Source organism: Poecilia reticulata, chromosome 1, assembly GCF_904066995.2.
Source record: "Poecilia reticulata chromosome 1, P_reticulata-male-v2, whole genome shotgun sequence".
In the NCBI taxonomy this organism is placed as follows: domain Eukaryota; kingdom Metazoa; phylum Chordata; class Actinopteri; order Cyprinodontiformes; family Poeciliidae; genus Poecilia; species Poecilia reticulata.
The window spans coordinates 16,415,886-16,440,869 of NC_088830.1; the positions used below are offsets into that span (position 1 = coordinate 16,415,886).

At 40.6% G+C, this 24,984-nt stretch overlaps 1 protein-coding gene across 1 annotated transcript in view; it reads right to left on the reverse strand.

Annotated features, from left to right (window-relative positions):
• Window positions 1–23,364, reverse strand: part of maml3 (mastermind-like transcriptional coactivator 3) — a 120,703-nt gene extending 97,339 nt beyond the window's left edge. The window contains exon 1 of the mRNA XM_008407442.3: window positions 21,775–23,364. Coding sequence (XP_008405664.1) covers window positions 21,775–22,161 — 387 coding nt within the window. The 5' untranslated portion in view covers window positions 22,162–23,364. The remainder of the gene's footprint in view (window positions 1–21,774) is intronic.
• Window positions 23,365–24,984: the final 1,620 nt, after the last annotated feature.

Genomic DNA, 24,984 nt, shown 5'->3' on the forward strand with positions numbered 1-24,984 from the left:
AGAGGAATAACAGCTGACTGTTGAGAGAGGAAAGAATTTAAAGTGCAGATCCGTTAGGCAGAAACAAGCGCAGAGCGCTGGGCAATAAATGCGCGTAAATGCTCCACAGTTACGCTCCAATTAATCACACATGAGATGACAAACGCCAAATATACAATATATAGTTACACTGCTTAGTTAATGGTGTTTTAAAAACAAAACCAGTAAAAACTAGTTAATATGTCAGATTCCCTCCTCACCTCGTCTTGATAAGAACAGAGAGCAGTCCGCTGGTTTCTGTCCAGACTGTGGTCAGCTGACCACAGTCTGGTGCGCAGACAGTTTCAACTTTACGCACAAAGAACATCGTGGAGCTCATTATTAATCATACTAAGAACAATATCAGTCAGAGAATCATCTCTGATCTGGACGCTTTAACGGACCAGAGACTTTGGAGCTTCTAGCTCAGCTGATCCGCTTCTGCGGAGTTTTTCTCCCGCAGAGGGAAGTGATGCGGGATCAGGAAACGATCAGAGTTCTGTCGTCTTCTAATCACGTCATTTCGTGAATTGTTACCTGATTTCAAAAACGTTCTAACAGAGAAATAATAAATGTTTCGTTTGATGACTACAAATTGGAAATAAAATTATTTTTTTCTTTGACGGACAACGAAAAAACTCTAGCGCCACCTCTCCTCCAAACTACGAACATCGTCGGCCCCTCTTCGGTTTTTTCTTTTTTTGCGGAGGATCAATAAATAACTTATTGGTGTTTTACAACCACCAGGTATGAAGTGCTTTAGCCTTTGAGTTGCACCACAGCGCAGCACAACTGAAACACCCAGGACAAGAATTTCAGCTTGTTTTTATGAGTACAAAGGAGGCTGGTATCGCGCCTGATCTAAATCTATTTATTTATGTCATCACATGGACTTATATAAAGTTTTATACATTTTCTTTTGATATATTTATTATTGTTTTTCTTCTTTAGATATTAGGTTGACTTAGAATGATTCCAAATAATGTACAGGAATAACCTGGTGCTGTTACATGTCAATCATCTGGGGGGGCGACTAGGGGGGCCAATCAGATGACAGGGGGGGCACTGGCCCCCCTGGCCCCCCCTCTGGCTCCGCCACTGCTAGCATCACGTCCACAGATCTTACCTTTCTTTAAGCTTTCCTTCCAAGTGACGCTAAAAGTTGGACGAAGTCCCGCCGTCTGTGAAAGCGAAGCGCTGCTGATTTTACATGTCGCCATATCTTTTGATTTATGCAGCTATTATCGATTAGACATCTCCTCCCGCTCAGAGGAAACCACTGCGCATGTCTGGAGCTCCGCGTGCGAGTAAAGGTGGAGCCGATGGGTGATAACAGACACTGACTAAGTCACGTTATTGCTCGGATTTTACGGCGCCACCTTAAATCCCTGAACTTCACATTTTAACGGAAGAAAGCTCAATGCGACTTGGATGTAACGAGTAACGCGACACTTTGTAGAAATGTAGTGAAGTAGAAAGTACAGATACTTACTGTAAAATGTAGTGGAGTAAAAGTAGAAAGTATCCATTATTAAATCTACTTAAGTAAAGTACAGATACACGAAAACTGTACTTAAGTACTTCGTTACTTCCCACCACTGGTCACAACAGGAAGAGAAGATCCAGCTGCCAAACGAGCAGCAAAAAGTTGTTTTTGCTAAGGCGCCGTAAAGTTACAAACATGGCATTGATTTTAATAACAGGTCTCAGCTTTACATTCAGATGTTGGACTGAGACAGCAGGTCAAGGCTAAAATTTTAAAAGGGCTCAGATCAGCATCAGAGAAAAAGAAAGCAGTCAGGACCTTCCTGGTACGCGCTCCTTTTGCATGAAAATTTGAGTATTGGCTACACTGCAGCTGCGTTCTTTATTTTCAAAATGTAAAATTTTTTCAGGTTAGGACCTTTCCTGAGCTAATTCCTGATGAAAAACCTCACAGACATTATGTGGCTTGAAGCTTAAAGGGAAGTGACGGAGTGAATCCGATCTGCCTGCCTGTCGAGACTGAAACACGATCCTCCTGGTGGCGAGAAAACGCGAGTGTGAGGGCAACGTCACGGGAAAATTAGATTGGTAAAAGTTTGTTAGCAATATGGATAAAAAGATAAGAAAATTGAAACAAAGGGCAGAGAAAGAATGAAAAAAAAAGTAGGGAAGGACATAATCATGGGCAAGAATAATAATGAGGGAGTGTGAGAATAATAAGTGTTCCTCTGGTGCTTGACTGGTCTGGGTGTTGGGTTACTGTATGTGCACAAACACAAAAGATGAGTCACTTTCTTAAACACTCAGGCGTGCACACACACAGCTTTAAATATAGACTCATTACAGCCGACTTCACAGCTTCATTGCGTCCATCCGTCCTCTTATATCCTGATGAAAATGTGCACCGACTCATGATAAATTATGAATTTCTAATTTTGTTTCCACAACCTAAAGCAGTAAAACCAAAGGAAAAGATTAATTTTAAACAATTCCACGGCAAATGCTTTCCCCCCTCGGTTTGCGCTCGTGCACATGCTCAGGCCAACTCCTCTTCCCCCCCCCAACATTTTCTCAGAAATTTTGTCATCTTAAAGAACACTAATTACAGGCTTAAGCATGCAGGCAACTGTAGAGTACACACACACGTGCACGCACACACACACACACACACGCACACACACACACACACTCCCACCCGCTCAACTCCCTCTGTAAGTGAACATAATTAAAGACTTGAGGAAGCTATGAATGAGAGGGGAGAAGGGGGGGATGGTTGGCAGAGAAGAGATTAGAAGTTTAGAAAGTTTATCTTATGAGTTGAAGATCAGGAGGGAACTTCACACACAAGTTCTTGTAGTTCTCGCTTTTTCTCTTACCGCCGTCACCTCAAGGCGGTTTTTAGTCCACTTTATATAGGATTTATACGCATCGTACAGTCGAGCACTGTCTTGCGTTTATGTGTCAGAGAATGACACGTGGAGCCTGCTTGACACGGGCGATCAATCACAATGAACGCCTAATTGCCTGTAATGTTGTCAGAGGTGTTTCATCAAGCAGGGCCCCCAAGACAAAAATAACTCACTCGTTCAAATATCTGCTGCCTGGACTAAAAAACAATGTTTAATCGTAAAGCTACCAAGGGTTATTTCCAAAGATGAAAACAGTAAGCATGCAAGAGAGATATCAAATTCATGCTGTGGCTCTCGGTAGCCAGGCATGACAGCAAACACAAAATAAACACCTCAGATTACAGCTCCTTGCCACAAAGAGAAGCCGAGTGTGGACTCTGCAGTCACCGGGTTCATCTGTCAGGAGGACATGTCACAGAACCAGAGTGGTGGACAGTTCAGCATGTCCTGTGAAAGCTGAATGACATGCAGCTAAACAACAGCAAAGCCAAAAAGCCGGTGCTGAACACAATGAGCTCAAGAACTTTTTTTTTTTTTTCCTTTCAGCTGAAATTGGCTCAAAGGTCTCATAAAGCTCCTCGGCAACACTGTTATTGAGCTCCATCAGTCTGAAAATGGTTACAAAGCTACGGGTCCGGGGAATCGGTGAGAGACTATTCACACGTGAAATGTTGTGAACCTTCCCAAGACTGGCTGGTCTACAAAAAAATTATTGCAAGAGCACATCGACGACTCAACCAGGAGGTCACAAAGAACCCAGAACAACATCTAAAACCAAGAAGGCCTCACTTTCATCAGCTGGAATTATTGTTACTTTAATATAAAACCAATATGGGATTCAAGTTCGATTCCCGGTCCATTTGCTACCTGTATTCTCCCTCTCATTTCCAGTCCTTTTTACTGTCCAGTAAAGGCCTAGAAACCTTTATTAAAAAGAACATCTGACGGTCAAACGTGGCAGTCTGGGGCTGCTGACGGTCTCAGGACCTGGACAACTTGCTGTAGTTGATGAAACCATGAACTTTAAAAGACATTCATAAACTGAAATCTATCATCAATTCAATCATATACATTCCAATTTTATCATTGATATAAGACAGTGCAGTAAGGTCCAGTTTAATCTGACAACTGGTGAAGTTCTCCATGTGAGGCTTTGTTTATGAGAGATCGCGTTATGGAATCTGCTAGCATTTCCGGATGTTGTTTGGGAAAAAGTTCTACGTTTAGACAACCACCAAGACACCTTAAATCCCTTAGGCTCTATATGGCTCTGTGATGTTGGCCTGTCATCGAAACACGCATGGGTTTTGACCTTTAAACTCCGCCTCACCCTGTAGAAGGGCGCCAGCTTTCGCCCCTGCGGAGTGCTTCACATCTCCATCCTGAAAAAGTTCAATCCGAGACCGGGTTTCCAAAAGTCCTGGTGTTGGATCACTGGAGACGTGTAAACGAGCAGCTGGGTCGCAACACAAATGTTTACGGTTTCCCTGAAAGCCAACTCCATGTAAACGGGGCCGACTTTGCAGGAAATCCCTCATACTGAGCATGAATGCACAATTCTGCAAATAAGAGTGAACAAAAATCCCTCTGCTGTCACAAAAGCTCGAGGGCTGCAGTTGCTGCAGCAAGCATTTATTTAAAATCTTTTTTCAATTAGGCTATGGATTTACATAGGTTCCTCTCTATGTAACAAGTTGCACTTGGTGATCTGGCACGTTCAATTAGGACAAAAGGAAAAAAGAAATCTAAGAATTTTGACAACACTAAGATCCTAAACTTCACTGGAAAGTAAAGCAACAGGCTTTGGAGTCTCTCTGAATTCAAAAAGCTCACTTTCTTTCTAAAAGACTTGAATATAAACATTTGACAGAGGTTTAGTCTCAATCAAAATTATCTAAACTTCCAAAGGAAAGGCTTTCCTTTCTTTGTTTACACTCTGAAATCCACGCAGTGCTTTCTACAGCAGCAGCTAGTTGTCTTCTTAGAGCAACATTAGGGCCAAATTAGAGGCGTACGAGAGCCGAGGAGCTCTCTGTTCTCAGATCTCTTTAAAACGTTTCTGCTCACAGCTTGAAAAGAAAAAAAAAAAAATCAAACTGCTACCTCTCTGTGCTTGTTCGCATCTCTATTTTTAGCACTCCCTTCTGCAGATTAGGGTCCTATTTATAGATACCCTTATGATGTCCAATAACACGGTTCTCGGCTGGTGAGTGGCAGCGTCACAAGGACTCATGAAACCTCCCACTTGTTAAACCCAGCCTCCCCTCCTCGCGCTCTCTCCGCCTCTCGGAGTTCAAACCAACCCAATTCCTCTTTCTCCTCCCATCCTCTCATCTTCACTCCTCCTCTTCCTCCTCCTCCTCCTCCTCTCTGCCCCCAACCCGTGTTTACAGTGGTGGCTCCTGGCAAACGGCCTACATTTTCTGTGGAAACTTTGCACACAGGAAAGCGCCTCGTTTCACCCCTGCGTTGCCTGACAGTTAGGAAACTAAATTCTTCTGTCAAAACCCAGAAAAGACTAAATTTCTGCTGCTAAATTTTAACCAGTAATATTGTACTCTGTAGCTCATATTTACTTTAGCTACTAAAACAGATGTACACCCAGGATAAAAGAGGATATTACATAATTGTCCAAACGTTTCCTCTTTCAGCTGAGTGAGCCCTGATGCTTTTGTTGGGTCTTTTTTTTTTTTTTTTTCATTCACACACACACTTGACGTATCCGAGCAGACAGGCAGCTTGTTCGGGCTCTCTGCATCACAGTCCCTATGACAACGGTTCGTCCAAAAAAACTGCCATTGGGTGGGAGGGGCGTGGAGGGAAGAGGCAGGCAGACAAAGAGAAAGAGAAAGGGCCAATGTGTGTGTGCAGCTGCATCGTCTCCGTGCCATGATCCTCAGCTCCTTTTCCAGAGAAGATAAAGGTTTCAAACTGAGCAGAGCCGTTTCCCTTTTTGTAGCTTTGTGAAACCAAGAGTCACGTGTGTTAAGACGCAAATGTCACCAACATCCCAAATACGACTTCAGTGTCTAGTCGGCGCCGCATGCTTTGCAGAGGCTACAGGTTCGGATCACAGTCTTCTGCTTTCCTACGGCGCACAACTCTGCTCGGTCGTTTACATTTTTTATTTTAAAAAAGTGTGACAACGGGCCCAGATTATGCTGAGCAGTGACTAAAGTCTTTAAGCCAAAGTAGAACACCGGTTTAAACAAACTGACACATCATCAGTGAACAGATTCAGCTTTGTTATGGTGCAGGACCTACTGGTTCAGAAAGATGCCACCTTTTCTTTAATACTCAACGTTATTTTGGAGTTAAAGCCTTACTTCACCTTCATCATAACGCAACCACAAACGCTACCATTGTCAGCTCATCATTGTCGTTAACATGACTGAGTGTCTTTAGTCTTTCAAGGCAGCATGATCTCCATTAACTGTACATTTCCATCTTGTTTAGCTCATCTTTTCTTCTCTCTTTCATTTCAAGTTTCATCGCCTCCTGTCTATTGCCCACTTATAGTATGCAGGAAATTTATTCAAAGTGCTCGATAAATAAAGACACACTGATTGATATCTGAGAATTTACACAAGCACCAGTAATCCTGACAGACAGCAGACAAAGTCAAAGAAAAACGGACGACAATAAATATTTCTCTTATTTTTATTGTTAATTTAACCATGACAAAATCTTGGTAACAATAAAAGACTGGAGACCAAATAAAACTATGAGCCTCTTGTTCTCAAAGCTGTGGAAGAAGAATCACTTGTGGTACTTTCATTGCTTTAAGTAGTACTCAGAAGAAATGTTGCACTTCATAAATCTTTGGTGGTCAATATGAAAGTTTTCATTGTGTTGTAGAGAAAATGAGCCCAAACGTCCAAAACGGGGAGCTGTTCAACTATGTGGATCTTAGCGTCAAACCAGCCTGGCCAATGTCTTCATGTCCAATTACACTGGAAGAAAAGTCTCACTTCCGGCACAGTCTGAACTTTCTCCTCTTGACTCGGATTGTCTTTGGTCTAGAGAAAAACTTATCCAAACTGACCTGGATCCATCTGAAAATGTAACTGGACTGCATCAAACTAGGGGAGGGGAGGAAGATCTTTATTATGATTCAAATGTGTAGTACGCCAGTACCAGCCATGCGATAATATATCTAAACTTTTTATGTTAGAGGGCTTTATGGGTCACTTACATGTACAAGAAAGCTTCTGTAACGGGAGAACAACATGTCCAGTGTCGATTCAGACTTGGACACATACAAAATGTCCACGGTACATTCTTCAAATCATATTTTAGAGTAACAGTTTTCTAAACTCTATCCTCTCTGTCTACTGAAAGACTGCCATTTAGCAGCAATAGTCCTTTTCTGACATTCAGTTTGCTTTTACATCATTATTTACTCCACAACTTTTTTTGGAGGCATTTGTTTAAGCCGCAGTTAAAGCGTCTCATTTTTGTCTGTCATCATGTCCGTCTATTTATGTGGCAGAAGGAATAAAATTAAAAACCGATGGCCAGTGTACATAAGAACTGCTTTATTACTGCTGTGTAATTGAAAGAATGACTGTGGAAGCGTGAAGTTCTGCAGTTTGATGGCCACAGGCTGGAATGATTTCCTGTGGGGTACAGTTGTCCACTGCAGCAGGATGCGAGTGTAAATAAATCAGCGTCATGCCAGGGAGTTTGCAAAGAGTTGTTCATTGCCGTCCATAACTTGGCCCAACATTTTTGCCCCTGAAACCACCGTCTGGGAGTCCAGTTAAAATCCCGGCTACAATATGTGTACTGAATGACAGAACACCACTGAAATACATGCTTAAAATATTTTTAATTGAAAGGGTGATTTTTTTATGCCATCTTAAAACCTTTGGTATTCCATCTGAAGTGTATTCTTCATTTGTTTTAATCTGAACTGTCATTATGGTACATAAAAAGTACAATGAAATTCCCTCACCCTTAGCATTAACCCACAAAACATAAGGCTATCGTAGACAAACTTTGAACTCTTTTCACCAGACACTTTTAGTCTTCATTTGTAAAGATAAATGTTTGCTCCATGCCTCAGCAAAGAGCCAAGTGTGCTCAGGTAGCCAGCATGTAGTGCTTCTCAGAACCTCGGATAAACTTTCACACGCCCAATTTTTTGATGGAATTTGGGTGTGAAGAACATCTCTTTACCTTAAAAACCTTCACCTGAGGCCCTGGACAATTATTAAATTTTTCTTCTGTTTTTAAGTCGGTGGATGTTGCGTCAGATGAAGTCTGGCTCTAATCACAGACTGGTAGCAGAATAAGAGTGTATAGAGGAAGTGTATTCCTAATACCGCTCAAAAGTGTAACTTCTTTGAAGTCTAACTTTTTGCTATGATGATTCCTTCTGTGTTTAGCAAAAATAAGACGAGGTGTGCACACCCAAACACACACAGACAAAGCTCACACACACGTCTGTGGGGACAAAGAGCAGATATGCACAGGTGTATCGCAGCTCGTCAAGTTCAGTTTCAAAAACTTGTTTAATACAAGCGATAAACTGTGCTCCTTTAGTTTGACAATCAAAAAAAGTTTCTGACCAACCAGGTCTACCAAGCATAGAATTATTTCAACCAACAGTGCCCAGCAACATGTGGGAGAGGGGCAGCACTGTAATTTCCAAGGCTGCATGCAGCTGGAGGAAAAAGAAAAACACTAGTCAGTCCGACACTTTCTCTGTCGCCAAAATGAAGGTCTAACTGTGGGAACAGTATGACAGAAAAACCTTCAGCAGTTATGAAACCGTGGCTTTCTAAAACAATGACATGGTAAGATCGTCTACACTGCTTGATGGTGGTTGATTACATCGCTCACATGTGTAATATGTGACAATGTATCTGTCACAGTAACTACTCTCTTTTTTTTTTCTTTTTTTTTGTTGCCCAGGACCGTTTTAGAAACAAGAAAGTTAGCGCTCTTTAAACTTAGCAAACTGGTCCAGAAACAAAACAGAGGCTCTTTCAAATCTTATCACATGGGTCTAATGAGCTGGAAAAGCAGTGGTGGGGAAAACACACTGCTAATGATCCAAAATATTTAGCATATGTGCATAGCAAAGATTTGGACTTTTCAGCGCCTCCAGGGAACTCCGCTAGCTGCCAGTGCAGACCCTCTTGAGGCTTTCTGAGTGTTTTTGTGCCTCAATCATTAAACACCCATTAAAAAACTTAATGCCTCTTTAGCTGACATGTTAAAATACTTCTGAATCATAACTCTCTTCAAAATCAGCATTTTAAAACTTAGAGATACCAGGTTAAATGTGAGAACAATCTCAGCTCAAGTTTAATCTACCAACTCCTCGTTTGACCCAAAAAATTTTTAAAGGTCTTCGGGGAATTGTAGTTCTTCCTGGCTATTTTTACCAAACCAAGTTCCACTGAATGGTGTTTCAGACTGAGGCAGACAGTTTGTGACAGCAGAAATGAAGGTAAACATCTGTCGGTCTCATCTCTTCAGTAGAGTCCAGTTTCTCCGCCAGATATGATGGGAAGAACACAGAAAGGCAGACAGAGGGAGCACAAGAGATGAGAGAAGATGTGAAGATGCAGAACAAATGCAAGGAGGGAGAGAAATCAGTATTGGTAAGAGATGAAGAAGTCAAACTGTTCTGAGTGTTTAAATGTTTTTCTTTTAACCTGCACAACAACTTCGCCAGCATCTCGACCGCACTCCAAGCATTCGCAGAAAGGACACAGCGACAAACTATCCGCGTTTTTACATTCTTCACATTGAAATCACAAAGTAGCAAATCTGAGAGAACCTTACTAGTACAGAGGACAAATAAGCAGTTTTCTATTCAAGTTTTTCATTTCAAAGAAATAACTGATATTAAAAAGACCCAAATGTCTTATAAGTTGATCTAACACATGCACATATCAGCTAAATTGGCATACTGAGAAGTTGTGTTCAAAAATTTATATTCTTTACAATTCCACTGCAGAATAAATCAATAAGGAGAAATAATGTAAAAAAAATAAAAAATAAAAAAAAACTTTGTGATAGCTAAACTAAACTAAGACACCTAAACTTTCTCTTCAGGTTTCTTAAATTTAGACCTGCCATCCATTTTTGTAAACCTTGATAAACTGGAAATACACTCCAGCCATCCTAGATGTTTCTTGAAACTTGTTTGTTTGGATCTTTTTGCAAACAGCCAAGGTTTATATTAATTCAAAACAAAATTATTTGTAAAAAGTTATCAGAAGAAGACATAATACTTCTGCAGCATTAAATATAAACATCATGACAAAGTGAGAGGGCAGTCACCAGAAATGGGAAAAAACATGAAATAACAATTGGATGACAAAAACTTTTCTCCCAGTCTAATAAAGATACCAAACTAAAGCTGGTCAGTGAGGCTGCCAATGGAGCAAATAGTAAAGGTTGTACATGTGTGTTCTCCAAACGGCTGGACTGGGAAAAAAAGAATGTCTTTGTTTCAAAGAAAACATCCAAGCCTGACTAAAGTCTACTAAAACCACAGGGATGGATGTGTTATAGTCTGATGAAGCCAAATGTAAATCTGAAGGCACAAATAATACACTATCCATCTCACCAAAAGACCAAAATGGCAGCTGTGGTGGTGGAAGCATCATGCTGTGGGCTCACTTCTCTTTAGCTGATTTAACAAAGTGCATAAAATTAACAGATCAAAGTTTAGACCTAAAACCTGCAGGTTGCTGAGGATGAGAGACGATTTCATTTTCCAGCATCAAACTGAGTCAAATCAACACCTAAATAGATTCACCAGACGAAATGTGTGAGAACTAAATCTGACTGAAAACCTGGGCTGTGGGCAAGATGGCAGACTTGGAAAACATCTGGAAGGGGGGCGGGGGGGTCATCCCTGTGACATTTTTTGAGGGATGGGGTGAGGAGGGGATAAAGGGAATTACATTATGACCAAGTCATTTATTAGGCTGTAATTTTTACATCTTGTAAACCTGGCGTTTAGGGGTATGTAAACTTCTGACCTCTAAAAGAGATTGAGGCCCATCATTTTGTTTAGGATCAATTCTAAAGCAGAATCTTGTTCCATCAATGGGTAAAAAGCTTCAGTTTTAACAAATGGTAGATATTTTTTTTCTATATCCTAATGCTTTAGAAATCTGTATTTTCTTTCCTTAGATATTGTAACTTTTTCGCCATATTCAAAATAAAATGAAACAATAAGATGCAGGTTCAGGGGCTCTCATAAAAATCCTGTAGATTACATCTGAAAAGGGACATCTTTAACCAGTATTTAATAAATGATTAATTTCCCCTTTCCAACATTCCACAAAACACTGATCTCCAAGTCGTGTCTGACTGTGTTAAATGCCGGCATCACTGGTGACGAAATCCATTTAATACCTGACCAGGAGGGGAGAGAAGGCAAAAAGCGAATGTGGTCTTAAAGAGCGCAGCTGGCATGTTTCCTTGGTTCTGATCGTTGCAGCAGCTATTTTAGGAACCATCCAGGAAGTGATCCGCAGCTGACGGAGGACTCAGCTCCAAACAAACCAGACTCATCCGGAACTAGAACAAGACTTCTGTTGCGTTTGCTTTCATTTTGGTTTTTTTTTTGGTAGAAACATTTACACTTTGTTTAAAATTATACCAGAGTTACTTTCCTCCCTTTTCCTGATGCCTGGGCAAATTTAATCATCTAGCCTGACATTCACTATGATAAAACTCAAAGCACTTTGAAAGTAATCTTTACTCTTTGGAGATAAATCCAATTACTTTTGAGTCGACCCAGTACAGCAACTTGACAACCATCCATCTGCCATCATCAGTGACCATGCTCTCTACCCTGGACTCTACTGTCAGAAATATGCTGCAGCATAGCAGAGAGCAAGGGGGAGGCTGTGAGTGGCATATACAAGAGCTGATTGACAGCGCTAAGATCATCCTCCTGGTTCTGATTGGTTGTTTCTGACAGAGCAGTGTATTTCTTCAGATGACAGCAAGACCATGTGGAGAAGGTCAATTTTTTTTCCCACAGATTGTCTTGTACTGTTAAAACATAATCCTAATTTTAACAAAGATGCAAGAAACATTGTTTATAAAAGTGAGATGCCACAGTTTTAAGCGTGTGAATGAGCTATGAAGACAAACCATCTCTCAAAAATATTTTAAGTTAAATGGCATTACATTTTGTGAAGACTTTAGGATGCACCCATTTATTACGACCCCTTTTTGGACCAACATATAGTAAAATATATAACAACTTATAATAAAACAACTTTCCAAATACACTTGGGCTCAGATTGTTTCACCTGACTAATGAAATGCCGTTTAATTATAAAGGTAGAGAACAGGATTACTCAACCAAAAATCTTCCTGAAGATAACCAAAAAGGAAAAAAATAAAACTGACTTGCATCAATATAATCTTAGGCATCAAGCTGTTCGCCAATACACATTTTTGACTTTTATTCGAATCTGATAATGATGTTGGGTTACCAATAGTACAATTTCTACTGCTAAAACAATAATACAAACTAATTCTTGCATTTTCAAAAATCCAAAGAAATGAATCATTTCGCATTTTTTCTGTAGTTTGGCAACTTTAAGATATTGTATTCGCACTGATCTGCTCATATATCACATTTTCTAGTGGCCACACATCTAAACAAACATGCATTCACTGAACAATGGGGAGACGAATGCAGTCAAATCCATAAAACTAAACCAAACCAGGGAGTCACCTGGTGCACATCAGAGCAACCATGTGGCTAACTGCCCCACCAGACAGTCAGTATCCTCCCTCTTCATGTCCTGCTGTCCCTCTGTGTCCTCGCTCAATCTTCTCCTCCTTATGCCCTCTGCAGTATTATCAGCTAATGTATTTTTCCCCCCTCCTGCACTGCAGCCACTGTGGCACAATTACCACAGCTGCTGCACTAATGGCTATTGATGCAGCGTCCCCCCCCACCCCAACCACACACACACACACACACACACGCACGCACGCACAAACATTCATAAAAAATTCATGACAGCAGCTCAATGGAAAGGTGCAGGGGGGAATCTGGCCAGCCTTAGAAAGAACAACAAATGTCATTCAGCAAACAAGGGAAGAGGCACATGTTGCAGGTTTAACCAGCTGCAGACGCAGACACGGAAATATTTGACAAAAATTACTGTCTGCGTAATTAAAACTTGAAAAATTAACCTATGCATGTTTCAGTCCTTGTTGTATGTAACTCCCTCTTAGCACAGGATTTCTCCCTGCCATCCATCCTGTGCTGAGAGAGCTTTAGAGCGCTAAGCCTACTAGCTGAGGCTGAACCAGAGATCAACAGACATGTGGGGGGTGGGTGAGATGGAGAGAGGGTGGAAGGTAAGAACAAGTTCATCTGAATGATGGAGAGGAAACAAGGGATTGGGACTAAGACAAACAAAAGGTCAAGAGGAGGTTGGAACAGAAGGGGCGAAGATAAAGCAGGCATCAAACCTTGAAAAAGATCACAGTGTTAGCTGAGGACATCTGGCAACATGAAAAAAGCCAGAATTAAAAGCAGTCATAAGAAGATTTTTTTTTCTAATCTTTTATTGCCAATTAGTTCAAATAAACCACTTTAAATGACTCTTAAAAGGTGCCTTCAAGAAGCTTAAAACTAGTCATCAAATATTTTTGGTCATATTTTCTCAAATTAGGCTTTTACTATACCTGCAACCACACGAGAGGTCAAAAGGTAATGCAAGGTTTCCCCCAGAAAACTTGCCAAGTCCGAAGGCTGGGACGCTCTGCAGTCATTCATCCAGCAGCCCGCCATGTTTTTGAGTTAAGAAATGTTTAAAGTTTACAGAAATTTGAAAATATCATTTGATAATTATGTTTTATTGAAAGATTATAATATCTGAACACCAACTATAAAGTCTTAATGCATTAAAAAAACTTAAATAAGCAATGCTAAGCCTGGTGGGGGCACAATAAAAGCCTGGTGGCCTGCCAGGCTTACAATACAGTTGTTACAATACAAGTTTCTGGCTGAAGGCAGAAACTTCACATTAATTGCACACTTATGTGCAATTAACGCCATTAATGTCATTTCCTGGGGATCAACTTTCTAAAGTCTGTAAATATGGATGAAATTTGGTTTTAAACGAGTTTTACATTAGAGGCTTATTCTGAACCATTACCTGAACTGCCACAATCAAACAGGTTAAAACATAGATCTGCAAATGAGGAAAAATTTGTCTCAGACCAAATATATGGGCCCACCAGGAAAATCATAAGGTCATAACAGAATAGAGAAACAAGTATACAACTAATCTGAATGGGTTTAAACCAGATAATGCCTTTTGTCAACTTTGCGGCAATGCACACGTAAAACAGTAGAATGGTTAGAGAAAGAGCTTATTGACTCAGAAGCACAGATATAGTTTTCTCTTTTGTAAATCACCGTTTCCCCCGCCTGATGGCAAAGCTTCCCATTGCAATCTCCAGCACAGGTTTCTGCCAACAGTCAACTTTGAAGCCTGGTTTTGTTTTGAATCATTAAACCACTCATGCACACTTGCCCACACACACAGAGACAGTCTCTTCACTCCCTTGTTTGATACGACCAGAAAGAAATTAAAAATAAAGATCACATGACCACTTTTAAAACTCAAAGAAGTCACTTTAGGAAGTGTTTTTAGCTATATAAAAGTTTTGCACCTTAAGATTATAAACTTTGCTGCATGCTGATGTTTGACAACAAAAGACCAAGCTAAAAATTGACAGGCAGGTTTTTGCAGCTGCTTTCAGTTTCTTATTAACAAAGCAGGGAGACAAAAGCTGCAGCATGTATAAAAAATAGATACAAATGAGCCGAGAATTTCTACTCATCCACTACCTGCTTATCTGTGCCAGGCCAGAGGAAGCTGAAGTACCTGGAGAAAAACCAATGCACACACTGGGAAGAACATGCAACTCCTTGGAGAAAGACCCCATGCCAGGATTCAAACACAGAACCTTCTTGCTGCAAAGCCACAGTGCTACCAACTGTCCCTCCGACCTGAGAACTTGCAGAAAACACACAGTCAGCATACTAGCAACGCTATTCCTACCAAAGGGCTGTTTTATATTTGCTACATTACAAATTAATTCATTTTATTGAGCTCTTAAATGATGGAACAACCCAAGGTAGCACATTATAGTGAGCCAAAAGTCAAAGCAGTCAGCATTCATGCTAAGATGGATGGAAAAAATATGAGGAAATTATGGAGGAAAATTTGTTAGGAGGTCATGGAGGCAGCCATTTGACTTCACGCAATACAACAATCTTAAAAAGAGCTACAATTAAAATGGCCTAGTCAAAGTCCAGATCTACAGTCAACTGAGAATTTGTGGCAATACTTGAAAACTGGTTTTTATGCGTGCTCTCCATCCCACCTGAGTGTTGCAAAATAGCTTAATCTCAAATCGTACGCAAAGCTTTCAGTTTCTATATATGCAAAACTAGTAAAAGTTGTGATGATTTTGAGATTACAGCTATGCATTATTTTGTGCTCCGTCACATCATTTTCAAAGAAAGTACATGAACATTTGTGGCTGTAGCATGACACATTGTGAGATTGTCTGAACATACAAATACTTTTTTTGCAATCCACCACATATCTGTCAGTTTCAGGAGCTCTGTTATTCCCTCGCTCAAATGAGGAAATTTCTCGCCCTCTCATTCAAGGGTCTTCTCTGAAAGTGTGCGTGTTCCTGTTGAACATGTGAACAAGCGTGGGAGGAAGGGAATGTGGTCGCAGCCGCCCCAAATCAAAAACATTCAAAGCTTGTGTGTGGTTGTGTGCAAGGAGAAGTGAGGGTGACTGGAAGAAAAAGAGAAGCAGAAACCTGAATGTCATGCGCAAAGGTCCGACAGGCACCGTCGATGCAAGGCAAGGAGTGCCAAACGGGCATGTGACGAGTTAAAAACGGCACGGTTTTGATGGCACGCGAGTGCATCGACGTCACACGTTGTGTGTTTGTGCGTGCTGATGAGTGTCAGCTTCATCCCAGCTAAGGGGTTTAAATATAGCAAGTGGGCAACAGTCCCAGCTGACTTTAACAATGCCATAGCTAGCAAGAAGACCATTCACGCCACATTAGCGCCACGCTAATGCTGAAACCGGAGAAGCGTTGAACAGAGGAAGGGAGGGAAAAGGGAAGGCCTTGGTTTCATGAACACTCAGCCACCCACATATGGCCTCTGCCAAGAGTTGAGTGGGACAACAGTGCCTTCGTGTTTGTGTGTGTGTGTGCGTGTGTGAGAGAGACATTCCTCCGTGAGGTGGATGCCAGAGAACGAACAGAGCAGAAGACAGACCGTCCTGGGTTTGCATGTTTCAGTGGAACTAACTAGCCCCTCGCTGTGCATGCCGTCCTCACAGCTGTAAACGTCTTGAAGATTAGATAATCAGATCTAACTGGATGTTTTGTCAAAAAAAATTTTTTTTTAAATTGCAGCTTACGGTGCTGCTTGGAAGCGACATGGTGGGTCGTGGGTTTGGGGACACGTGTCTGTAACTGAAAGGTCACAAGTTGGACCTGGCAACAAACATTGTCAGTTTTATTATTGTTGTTTCAGTTTCTGAAAATGGCCATTCCCTTCCTGTTGAAGCATCAGACAATGTTGAAACCAGATATTTACATGTGCTCTTTAACTATAAGGACAACTTTTTTCTCCCTCTCTCTCTGTAAATTTAAGCAGGCTAAATGTGACCTGCTAGGTGAGGTAAGGTTTCAAAAATTATTCCGTATTTGTTAAATCCTGCCAAAATAACAAAAATAAATCTTTTCAATGTTCCCTAAAGTTAGAGGAAATATGATAAAGACAGAGTCCCTTTTGGATATATATTTTAAGACAAACATTGTTTCCTTAATTGACATTGTGAAACAAAATAAAAAATAATCAGGCAAGATATCAGGAAGAAAATATCCATACGTTTTAAATATGTTAATTTAAAACAGTTTGAAGATACACTCCTCGACAAATAACTTTAAAAAAGTACACCCAAATTGCTACTAAACACTAATAAGAAAAAACTGTCTAAAAGATATTCTTGGTCTCATTATTGTGGTGTTTAGTAAACGGAAAATTTTTTTGTAATCTTAACACACCTGAAACATGAGACGTTTATGTATATGCAAGTATCTGACTTAAATAAAAAAAGGCATATTTTCAGATGCAAAACTTTCAAATGAAATCATAGTGATAAAAAGGCTTTAGAATGATTTAAATTTCATTTGTAGGTCTCATTAGGATAAAAAAAATACAAATTTCAACACTTATCTCTCCACCAGCAAGGCTGGATTCTCGTCACCAATTTGCTCTCCTCAACACATGTAATTAACAAGTTCACACCTGCTGTCTGTGGGTTGTCAAATGTCATCCTGGGAAGATTAACGCACAGAAAAACATAAATTTAGGCCATCACACAGGCATCATCCTGCTAAATCTGACAAATGATTATTCAGTCCTCTTCTGGATGAGTCGCCCAGTCTACTCATAGGAGATCAAGCAAAACGTTATTGACACCTCTGGCTGATAGTGGTGAAACTATCAAAAAATAAAAAGTGTTAGCAACACCTCACATCTCCCACTTATTATTTAAGAACCAATACAAACTACAATATTTTGTAAGGACAGTCTTAATAAATATGATGGGCTTTAGTCTGAGCCATTTTTATTCAATTCAATTCAGCTTATTCATATGCCGTCAATTCACAACACGGGTGTCAAGGAAAAAAATTATTTCGGTTCAATAATAAACACTGAATCCAAGTCAAGTATTTTTCAATTGATCATGATTATCAAACAGTGCTGTCGAGTCCAGTTTCTGAGTCTAATTGATTTTAAAGTTTTCTATAAGAAAACCGAGCAGATTGCACCAAGTCATTGACTTGCAGCACTAACTTCTACTGAATGTGGAAAATTCCCCTTTATTAACAGGAAGAACCGTCCAGCAGAACCTGTAGCAGGGTTAGTGGCCATCTGACAGGGTGTTGAAGGAGACGGAGCATGCTCACAAAAGATTACAATAAAATAACAAAATATTCACTAGAAAGATCTCCGCTGGTCAAAAGAGGTACATCTAAATGATCAGCAATCAGGCACAATAAAATCAGCTGTTCATTCTTGATAGCTTTACAGTGAGCATCAGATTTGCATACACCAGAGCCAGTTGACATAATTTCCATCAGACAAGCTATTTTGCCTCGACCAACATGGTAAATACTAGCTTCTTTGTTGTGTTGATATACATCTGAAATATGATAAGATTAGAACTGCTTTTTGAGCCTTTGTTGACATAGCATGCTTTAGAAAACTTTCCATCGCCTTCATTTCCAATAACAGCACACTGTTCTAGTAACAAGTTTAAAGACAATGGTTTAGATTCTTATTTCAGGGTGGAATTATGCTTTTACATTCAGATCTAACGGTTTTAAAAAGATGAATTAGGTACAACAGGGGTCAAAATTATGCATACATAACATATATTTATATATAACCTCAATAACATTTGAATAAACCCCCCTTAGTTGGCTGCACCCAGACTATACATGTTTTTGTGGTCAACACGTTTCTTGCATAATTCTGATTAGATAATTAAACACAAATTGGTCATTTAAATTGGTTGGTACCCAGGTATGGACCCAAGTTTTACACAAACTCCACAGTTTTCCAATAGAGTTGAGGTTAGTGTCATTCAAATGTTTATACCTACTTCCTCCAATCTGAAACCAGTTCAAAGGTGTGCTTGAGATCACTGTCACCAAACTGCGTCCGAGTTCAACCATGTGACTCAAACTGATGTTTTCAGAGGAAGGGAACAACTCAGAAACCATCAAAGCCCCAACCCATCGTTAGCTTGAAGCTATACACAGTGAAGAGAGTTTTACATCACTGTGGACAAAGAGGGTGACAAGCAAGTAAGAACATCCTGCTCCACAATCGACATCTTCAAGTTCAACTAATATTTTTAGCTACCCACATGGACAAGCCAAACGCCTCAGTTTGCAAAAGGTTTGATGGTCAAACGGTACACAGAGCTATCCGATTACAATGTCTGAAGGGGTCAGGACGAGTCAAGTCAAATCTAAGAACATTGTACCAACAGTCAAGCATGTTGATGATAGGATGATGCTGAGGGTTTGTTTCGACACAAGTAATACGGTTGTCCCTGCTCAAAGTGGATGGATCTGTGAAGATGGAAAACATTCAGTTTCATTAACATCACCTCAAATCAGCAGCTAGATGGTTAAAAGATGGACACAGCTGCGTCATGAACGACAAGTAAGTGGACATGGAGTTTTGTAATGGATAAAACAGGCTACAGATAAGTTTCCAGCCTCAACATTGTGGACTGTGCATAAAAGCCAGAAAATCCAGTTTAAATTATCTACACAGATTTTGCAGGAAGCTCATTTTCCTACAATAAAAAGTATGGTCCAACTTCCTGAGGATGTGTATGCACTTATTTAAACCTGTATATAACTTTGACCCATGTGGGGGTTAATTTGCTCAATCATTTGTATTTCTTTTAATCCCTTAAATTGTGAAATCCTTCCGCCACTTATAGTCTGATTATAGCGTTGCACATATCAAGAAAGCGGCTGCGTCTGAGCTCAACACCTGAGACTTGAGCATCCTTAAATATTTCCTTCCAGGTCCCTCTAACCTACAGACTAAGCTAGCTGCTACATTGCTCAAAAAGGGAGGCAGGAATAGACACAGGGTCCCCATATGTCTTCTCCAGCCTAACTAATTCTTAGTCTATAAAACGCAAACACACACACTTTCCATAATTACAGGCTTGCCCTTACGTGGGTGTGTCTGAGAACCATTAGACCATGGCACATTGTACTGGGACGCACAGAGCGAAACAAGAAGTTTAAGAAACTGTTTGAAAATATTGCCTGTACAAGTTTTTAACACCAATTTTCATGCACTTCTTTTCCCGATCACACGCTGCAACAATCCTACCGGTACAGCCGACAACAAGTAAACTATTTGCATTTCACAGTCTAAGAGTGGATTTATGTAATTTTAGTCTCACGCTGTGAACTTTGCATCTCCAACTACAGTTGGATCGCTCCTGCTGCTGCACTCATTAGGTGCAGGTGAAGCTGCATTCAAACACACCTTCTTACAAGCTGCACACTTCAAAGAACCTGTCTGCAGCAAAGACCCTCCAGATTCCAGCCTCCGGGGAATTTTTATATATGCACGTCTGTGTAGTGATATCAACAGCGCACTTGGCTTTCCTAGAATGCTCGCCTCTGAAGTGACTACATACAGCCATCTAGCTGCAGCTCTGTTCTTCAGAGGGAAACCGGGAAGAGGGATTGCAGACATCTCCCTCCGTTTCACCCCCCGTTACAACCCACACACTGCCAAGAACTCACAATGTAGCATAAAAAAAAAAAAAGAGGAGGTACTAACAGGCAGCACTGTGTGTCTCCGCTATTGACTGTTGTGTTTGCATACAAGCTGTCGCCATCAGAGACTGGGAAAGGAGCAGAGAAGGGACAGAGCAAAACGGACGGCGGCGCTGTGTCTTTAAGCAGTAATCCCTCCATTCTCTGAGTATTTGTTGCCGGCCATCTAATGGGCGGATCGGTATAATGTCCACAAGGGCCGCTGGGAGATCCTGCACTATTAGGAGGGGGGGAAGAAAAAAAAAAGAAAGAAAAATCACAGCCATGCTCTCAAGCTGAGACTGGTCTTGCCTGCTCAGTTCTTAAATAACCCGACCGAGGCAGGCGCAGAAAATTAAAGACGCTCTGATTTAGCATTTCAAAAGGGGAGGAACTGGGCTCATTGCAGCAACAAAAGGGATGACAATGTTGACATTCCCAACGTGTATCCTTTGGTGTTTTTTCTAAAAGGAAACTGGAGCTTGCCCACAGGGGATGTGGTGTGAACAGGGAATGCTGCACAGTGTGCGTCTTTCATGCAACCTGCTGCCATCAAACACACGGCAATAAAATCTGATCACTTAAAGATCTGATCAACAGCAAACAGTGAGCCAAAACAGAGTCAACCATCCTCCATATGTTACCACTGCCCCCTACCAACAGAAAGCCACTGTAGCACCGTGAACGTATTGGATCTGCTGCGATTATTTCCTACAGACAAAAGCCAAATGTTCTGAAATAATCTAAAGATATTACAGTTACAAAAAAAAAAAAACTAAAATATTTTTACTAAAGATTGGATATATGCTGAAAGAAAAGAGTTAGTGATAGAGCTCGGATGCAAACAGGTGGCTGCAATTTAGTGCTCGCAACTCTGTGGAAACTGTTGATTTTTGAGAGAATGTTACAAAGGTTAGAGAGTGCTGGCTGGAGTAAACTACTGCTGCTGCTTCAGAGCAAGGAAACAATGTTGCAACCCTCCTGCAGCTGGCCTGTCTTGCAGAGCAACTTCCACCCCATAACAAACAACCAGAAAAGGAGAAGTTCTCTTCTCATGCAAATTGTCAACCCCCTCCTCCAGACGCTGTTAACAAGTTTCTGAGCTGTAAAAAAAAAAAAAAAGAAAAGAAAAGAAAAAGAAAAATCAGAACCGCTTTAAAAAAAAAACTTTCAGGCTGCCTTTCCACTGATCAGCTGTCATCTCCCAACTAGAAGGAGCTGATGTTGCTGTGTAAACTGATGCAGTTCTGTTTTAAAAAGTAAACCGTGCGTTTAGGGATCATTTCTCTTCGCTCAGTGAGCATGTCAACAAGTTTACACTCATGAAAAAGGTTGCAACGCTGCAGATTGTTAATGGGGATTCTAAAAGGGCTAAGAGATGCAGAGTAAATTGAACAGCGAGTGCAGTATTTAACAGAGTTGCACTGCACGCTGAAGTCCTTACCGCTATGAGCGTGTTGTTCCTCTGCTCCGTGGAGGACGCAGAATCCGGGTCCTGCTGCTGCTGCTGCTGCTTGATTTGGGGCTGCTTGCTGCCGCCACCGCCGACCGACTTCTTGGCCCTCTGCTCCAGGGTCCGCTGGTACAGGCTGACGGTGTCCCTGCGCTCCAGCTCCAGCTGCTCGGAGTGCGCTTGCTGGTACCTGTTCTCGCAGATTGTGTGGTGTCTCCGGCAGCCCTCTATCCGCTGCCTCAGCCTCTCCACTACCGTGCTGTGCTTAGGTATGCCCACCGCTCCGGCGGGCACCACGCTGCCGCTGGCCGGGTTCATGCTGTTGTTGATGCAGATACTGCCGTTGGGTCCGACAGCGGGGGAGGCGAAGTCCCCCATCACCGCGCCGAGGGGCTGCTATTTTGGAGGAACTTTTCTCCCAGTCAGGCTCTCCTCCGCCACCTCCTCTTGAGTCCTCCGGCCACCTCCACCTCTCTGTGTCCTCCCGGTCTGCGCGTGTCTTCCGGAAGGTGCGAGCGACAAGCAGCCGCCGAGGCGGCCGAACACCGCGAGGGTTTAAAGGGCTGCGAGCCACGGAGGAGTCGCGACCGACCGAGTCTCCGGCTCTATACAAACACAAATACCACTCAACCTGAGTGAAACGTAAAACAAGCTCATAACTGCATTAAGCAATACAGCTGCTGCCACGCTGCTAAGAAAAACAATAACACCAACTCCGGGGGTAAAAACGATAAAGCGACAGTATAAAGGTTAGTCTCCGGTCATATGTACACAGACCGTCCCGCAGAGGAGCCGCGGCGGCAGCAACGGTCCTGTCGCTGCTCTACACTGTTGTCCTTGGAGAAAAAGTTTTGCTGCCTAAACCGAACAGGCTCCGGAGTTTCCCAGTGAACTTGCATCTCATATGTTCCTGGTTTGAAAGAAATCCCGGTGAATAATATGGTGCCGAGTTAGTAAAAGAGCACAAGCGCCCTCGGTAGTCCGCTTGTGAGGCAACTAGAGTTTAACAGACGGCGCAAAACGCGGATATGAGAACCAGGGGCGGAAGTCTGCAGTCAGTGGCTCCAGGCTGCCACCATCAAATCAGGTCCGCTTCTTCACCATGCCAGCAGAGTGATATAGAGTTGAGTAAAAACCAGCGAGCGGCTGTGAGAAGCCGCGCTGATGGGCACCCCGAAAACCCGGAGTAGAGTAAAGGGGGAGAACCTCCTGAAGGACCGGGCTTCGGTTCCACCTACCACCGTTTCTGTTTATACCAGGACCGGAGAGCTCAACGCACAGCAAACCGGGAAAATACACTCACAATGAAAGAGCAGACAATTGCTTTAAAAAATAGGAAATTACAACATGGAAAAACGATTCATATAAATTAATAGATATATATTCTCCTCAGATTTTAATGCCAGTTAGATTACTTTTTCAGTATAAATGAAAATATATGTGTTAAATATTACAGTTCCACAATGACTACATGCAAAAACAAAAAGAAAAATGAAAAATCCCGATAAAATTGATCTGAAAAACCTCAAGGTTGTTTAAAAAATACTGAAAAGAAAAAAAAAATATCCCGGTAGAAATTTTGCGAGTTTCTTTTTTTTTCCAACTCAGATTTTTAGCAAAATATAAAAAATAAAGAAAAGCATAGTAGGTATTATTATTATTATTATTATTATTATTATTATTATTATTATTATTATTATTATTATTATTATTATTATTGTTATTATTATTATTATTATTATTATTATTATTATTATTATTATTATTATTATTATTAATATTATTATTATTATTATTATTAAATAGCGATAAAGATACCTCTATTTTTTCTTTACATTTGAATCTTAATAAGACTTTCATATGAATAAATAAATTATATTGTTAGAATAATATTTCAATTAAATAGATGCAATTAATTACCGCTATGTGTCAATACAAAGACGCATAGCGGTAATAATGAAACTAAATATTACCAATAAATTAATTACATAAAAAGTCAAACTGTTTTGAATAAAGCAAAAAATAAATATAATAACAAATATAAATATATATATATCAAAGAAATATAAATCCCAGATAATTTTAATACAATCAGAAAATCAAAACACAAAGCTTCATTTTGAGAAAAAATATTTGAAGAAATTTTTTGAAAAAAAAATCTTGAAACAATGTCATAACTCATAAAGCACAATATATCAGGAAAAGACATCACACCCAGGTTACATTTTAAGTAACTGTAGATACAGAGATGACAGGCAGGAGTTGCTGCATTTGTTTGGGGGTTCTTTAGGAAGCTACATTTTAATTTACAAACTTATCTGGTTCCTCTGGCAGAGATCTGACTCTGAGCACATTCTTGAAACAGAAGAACATTTTGTGTTTCTTTCTGAGGAAAACCTTTCAAAACCGAATTTGGGACAAAAATATGTTCCTGCAGAACAAACAAGACCACTGGAATGCTTGCAGATGGATGTTATTAACTCTATTTTTGCCTTCTTTTACTCTTGTACAATTTAATTGCTATTTGTAAATTCTATCTGACCCTTTTATCAATTTGGGATTCACTATCAACTAGACAGAGACGATGCTTTGTATTGGGAATTTTATTTTTAGCTCTTTCCATTGTTAGAAAGTTTTTTTAAAAAATCACTGCAGAGTGCATGAAATGCATCATTTCAATGACAAATCTCCATCGATATTGAGTCAGCTTCTGAGAATGTAGATGTCTTTAAAACAGAAAAATTATTAGCAAGATATTTTAAGAAAAGTTTTCTCATCTATACAGTGAAATATTTATGTGGCTGGTGAATCACAGCTGGAATGGTTTTAGTAGGAAAATGATCGTCTTCATTTATATTGACTGGTAATGACCGTCCTGGAGAGAGTAGCTACGTCAGTCAGTTTCTGTGATTAATTGTTTGGATGTGTATTTGAGTGGTAATGTGTGAGTGTGCTTCCTGAAATCCCACAATCAGATGAGTGTGTTGAAGATGTGCTTCTGTCCATCAGGTTGTTATCTGAAGACACCATGGATTCGTTCTGCACAATACACCAGTCGAAATAAAAGTTACAGTGGAACAAACTAGTTTACAATAAAAAGCTCTTGCAACTCTTTTGGAAAGTGACAGAAAGTTATGAGAGTTTCAAAGATGTTGGTCTTTGTTTCTGTGAGTGGATGAAGATCACAAAATTTACATCAGC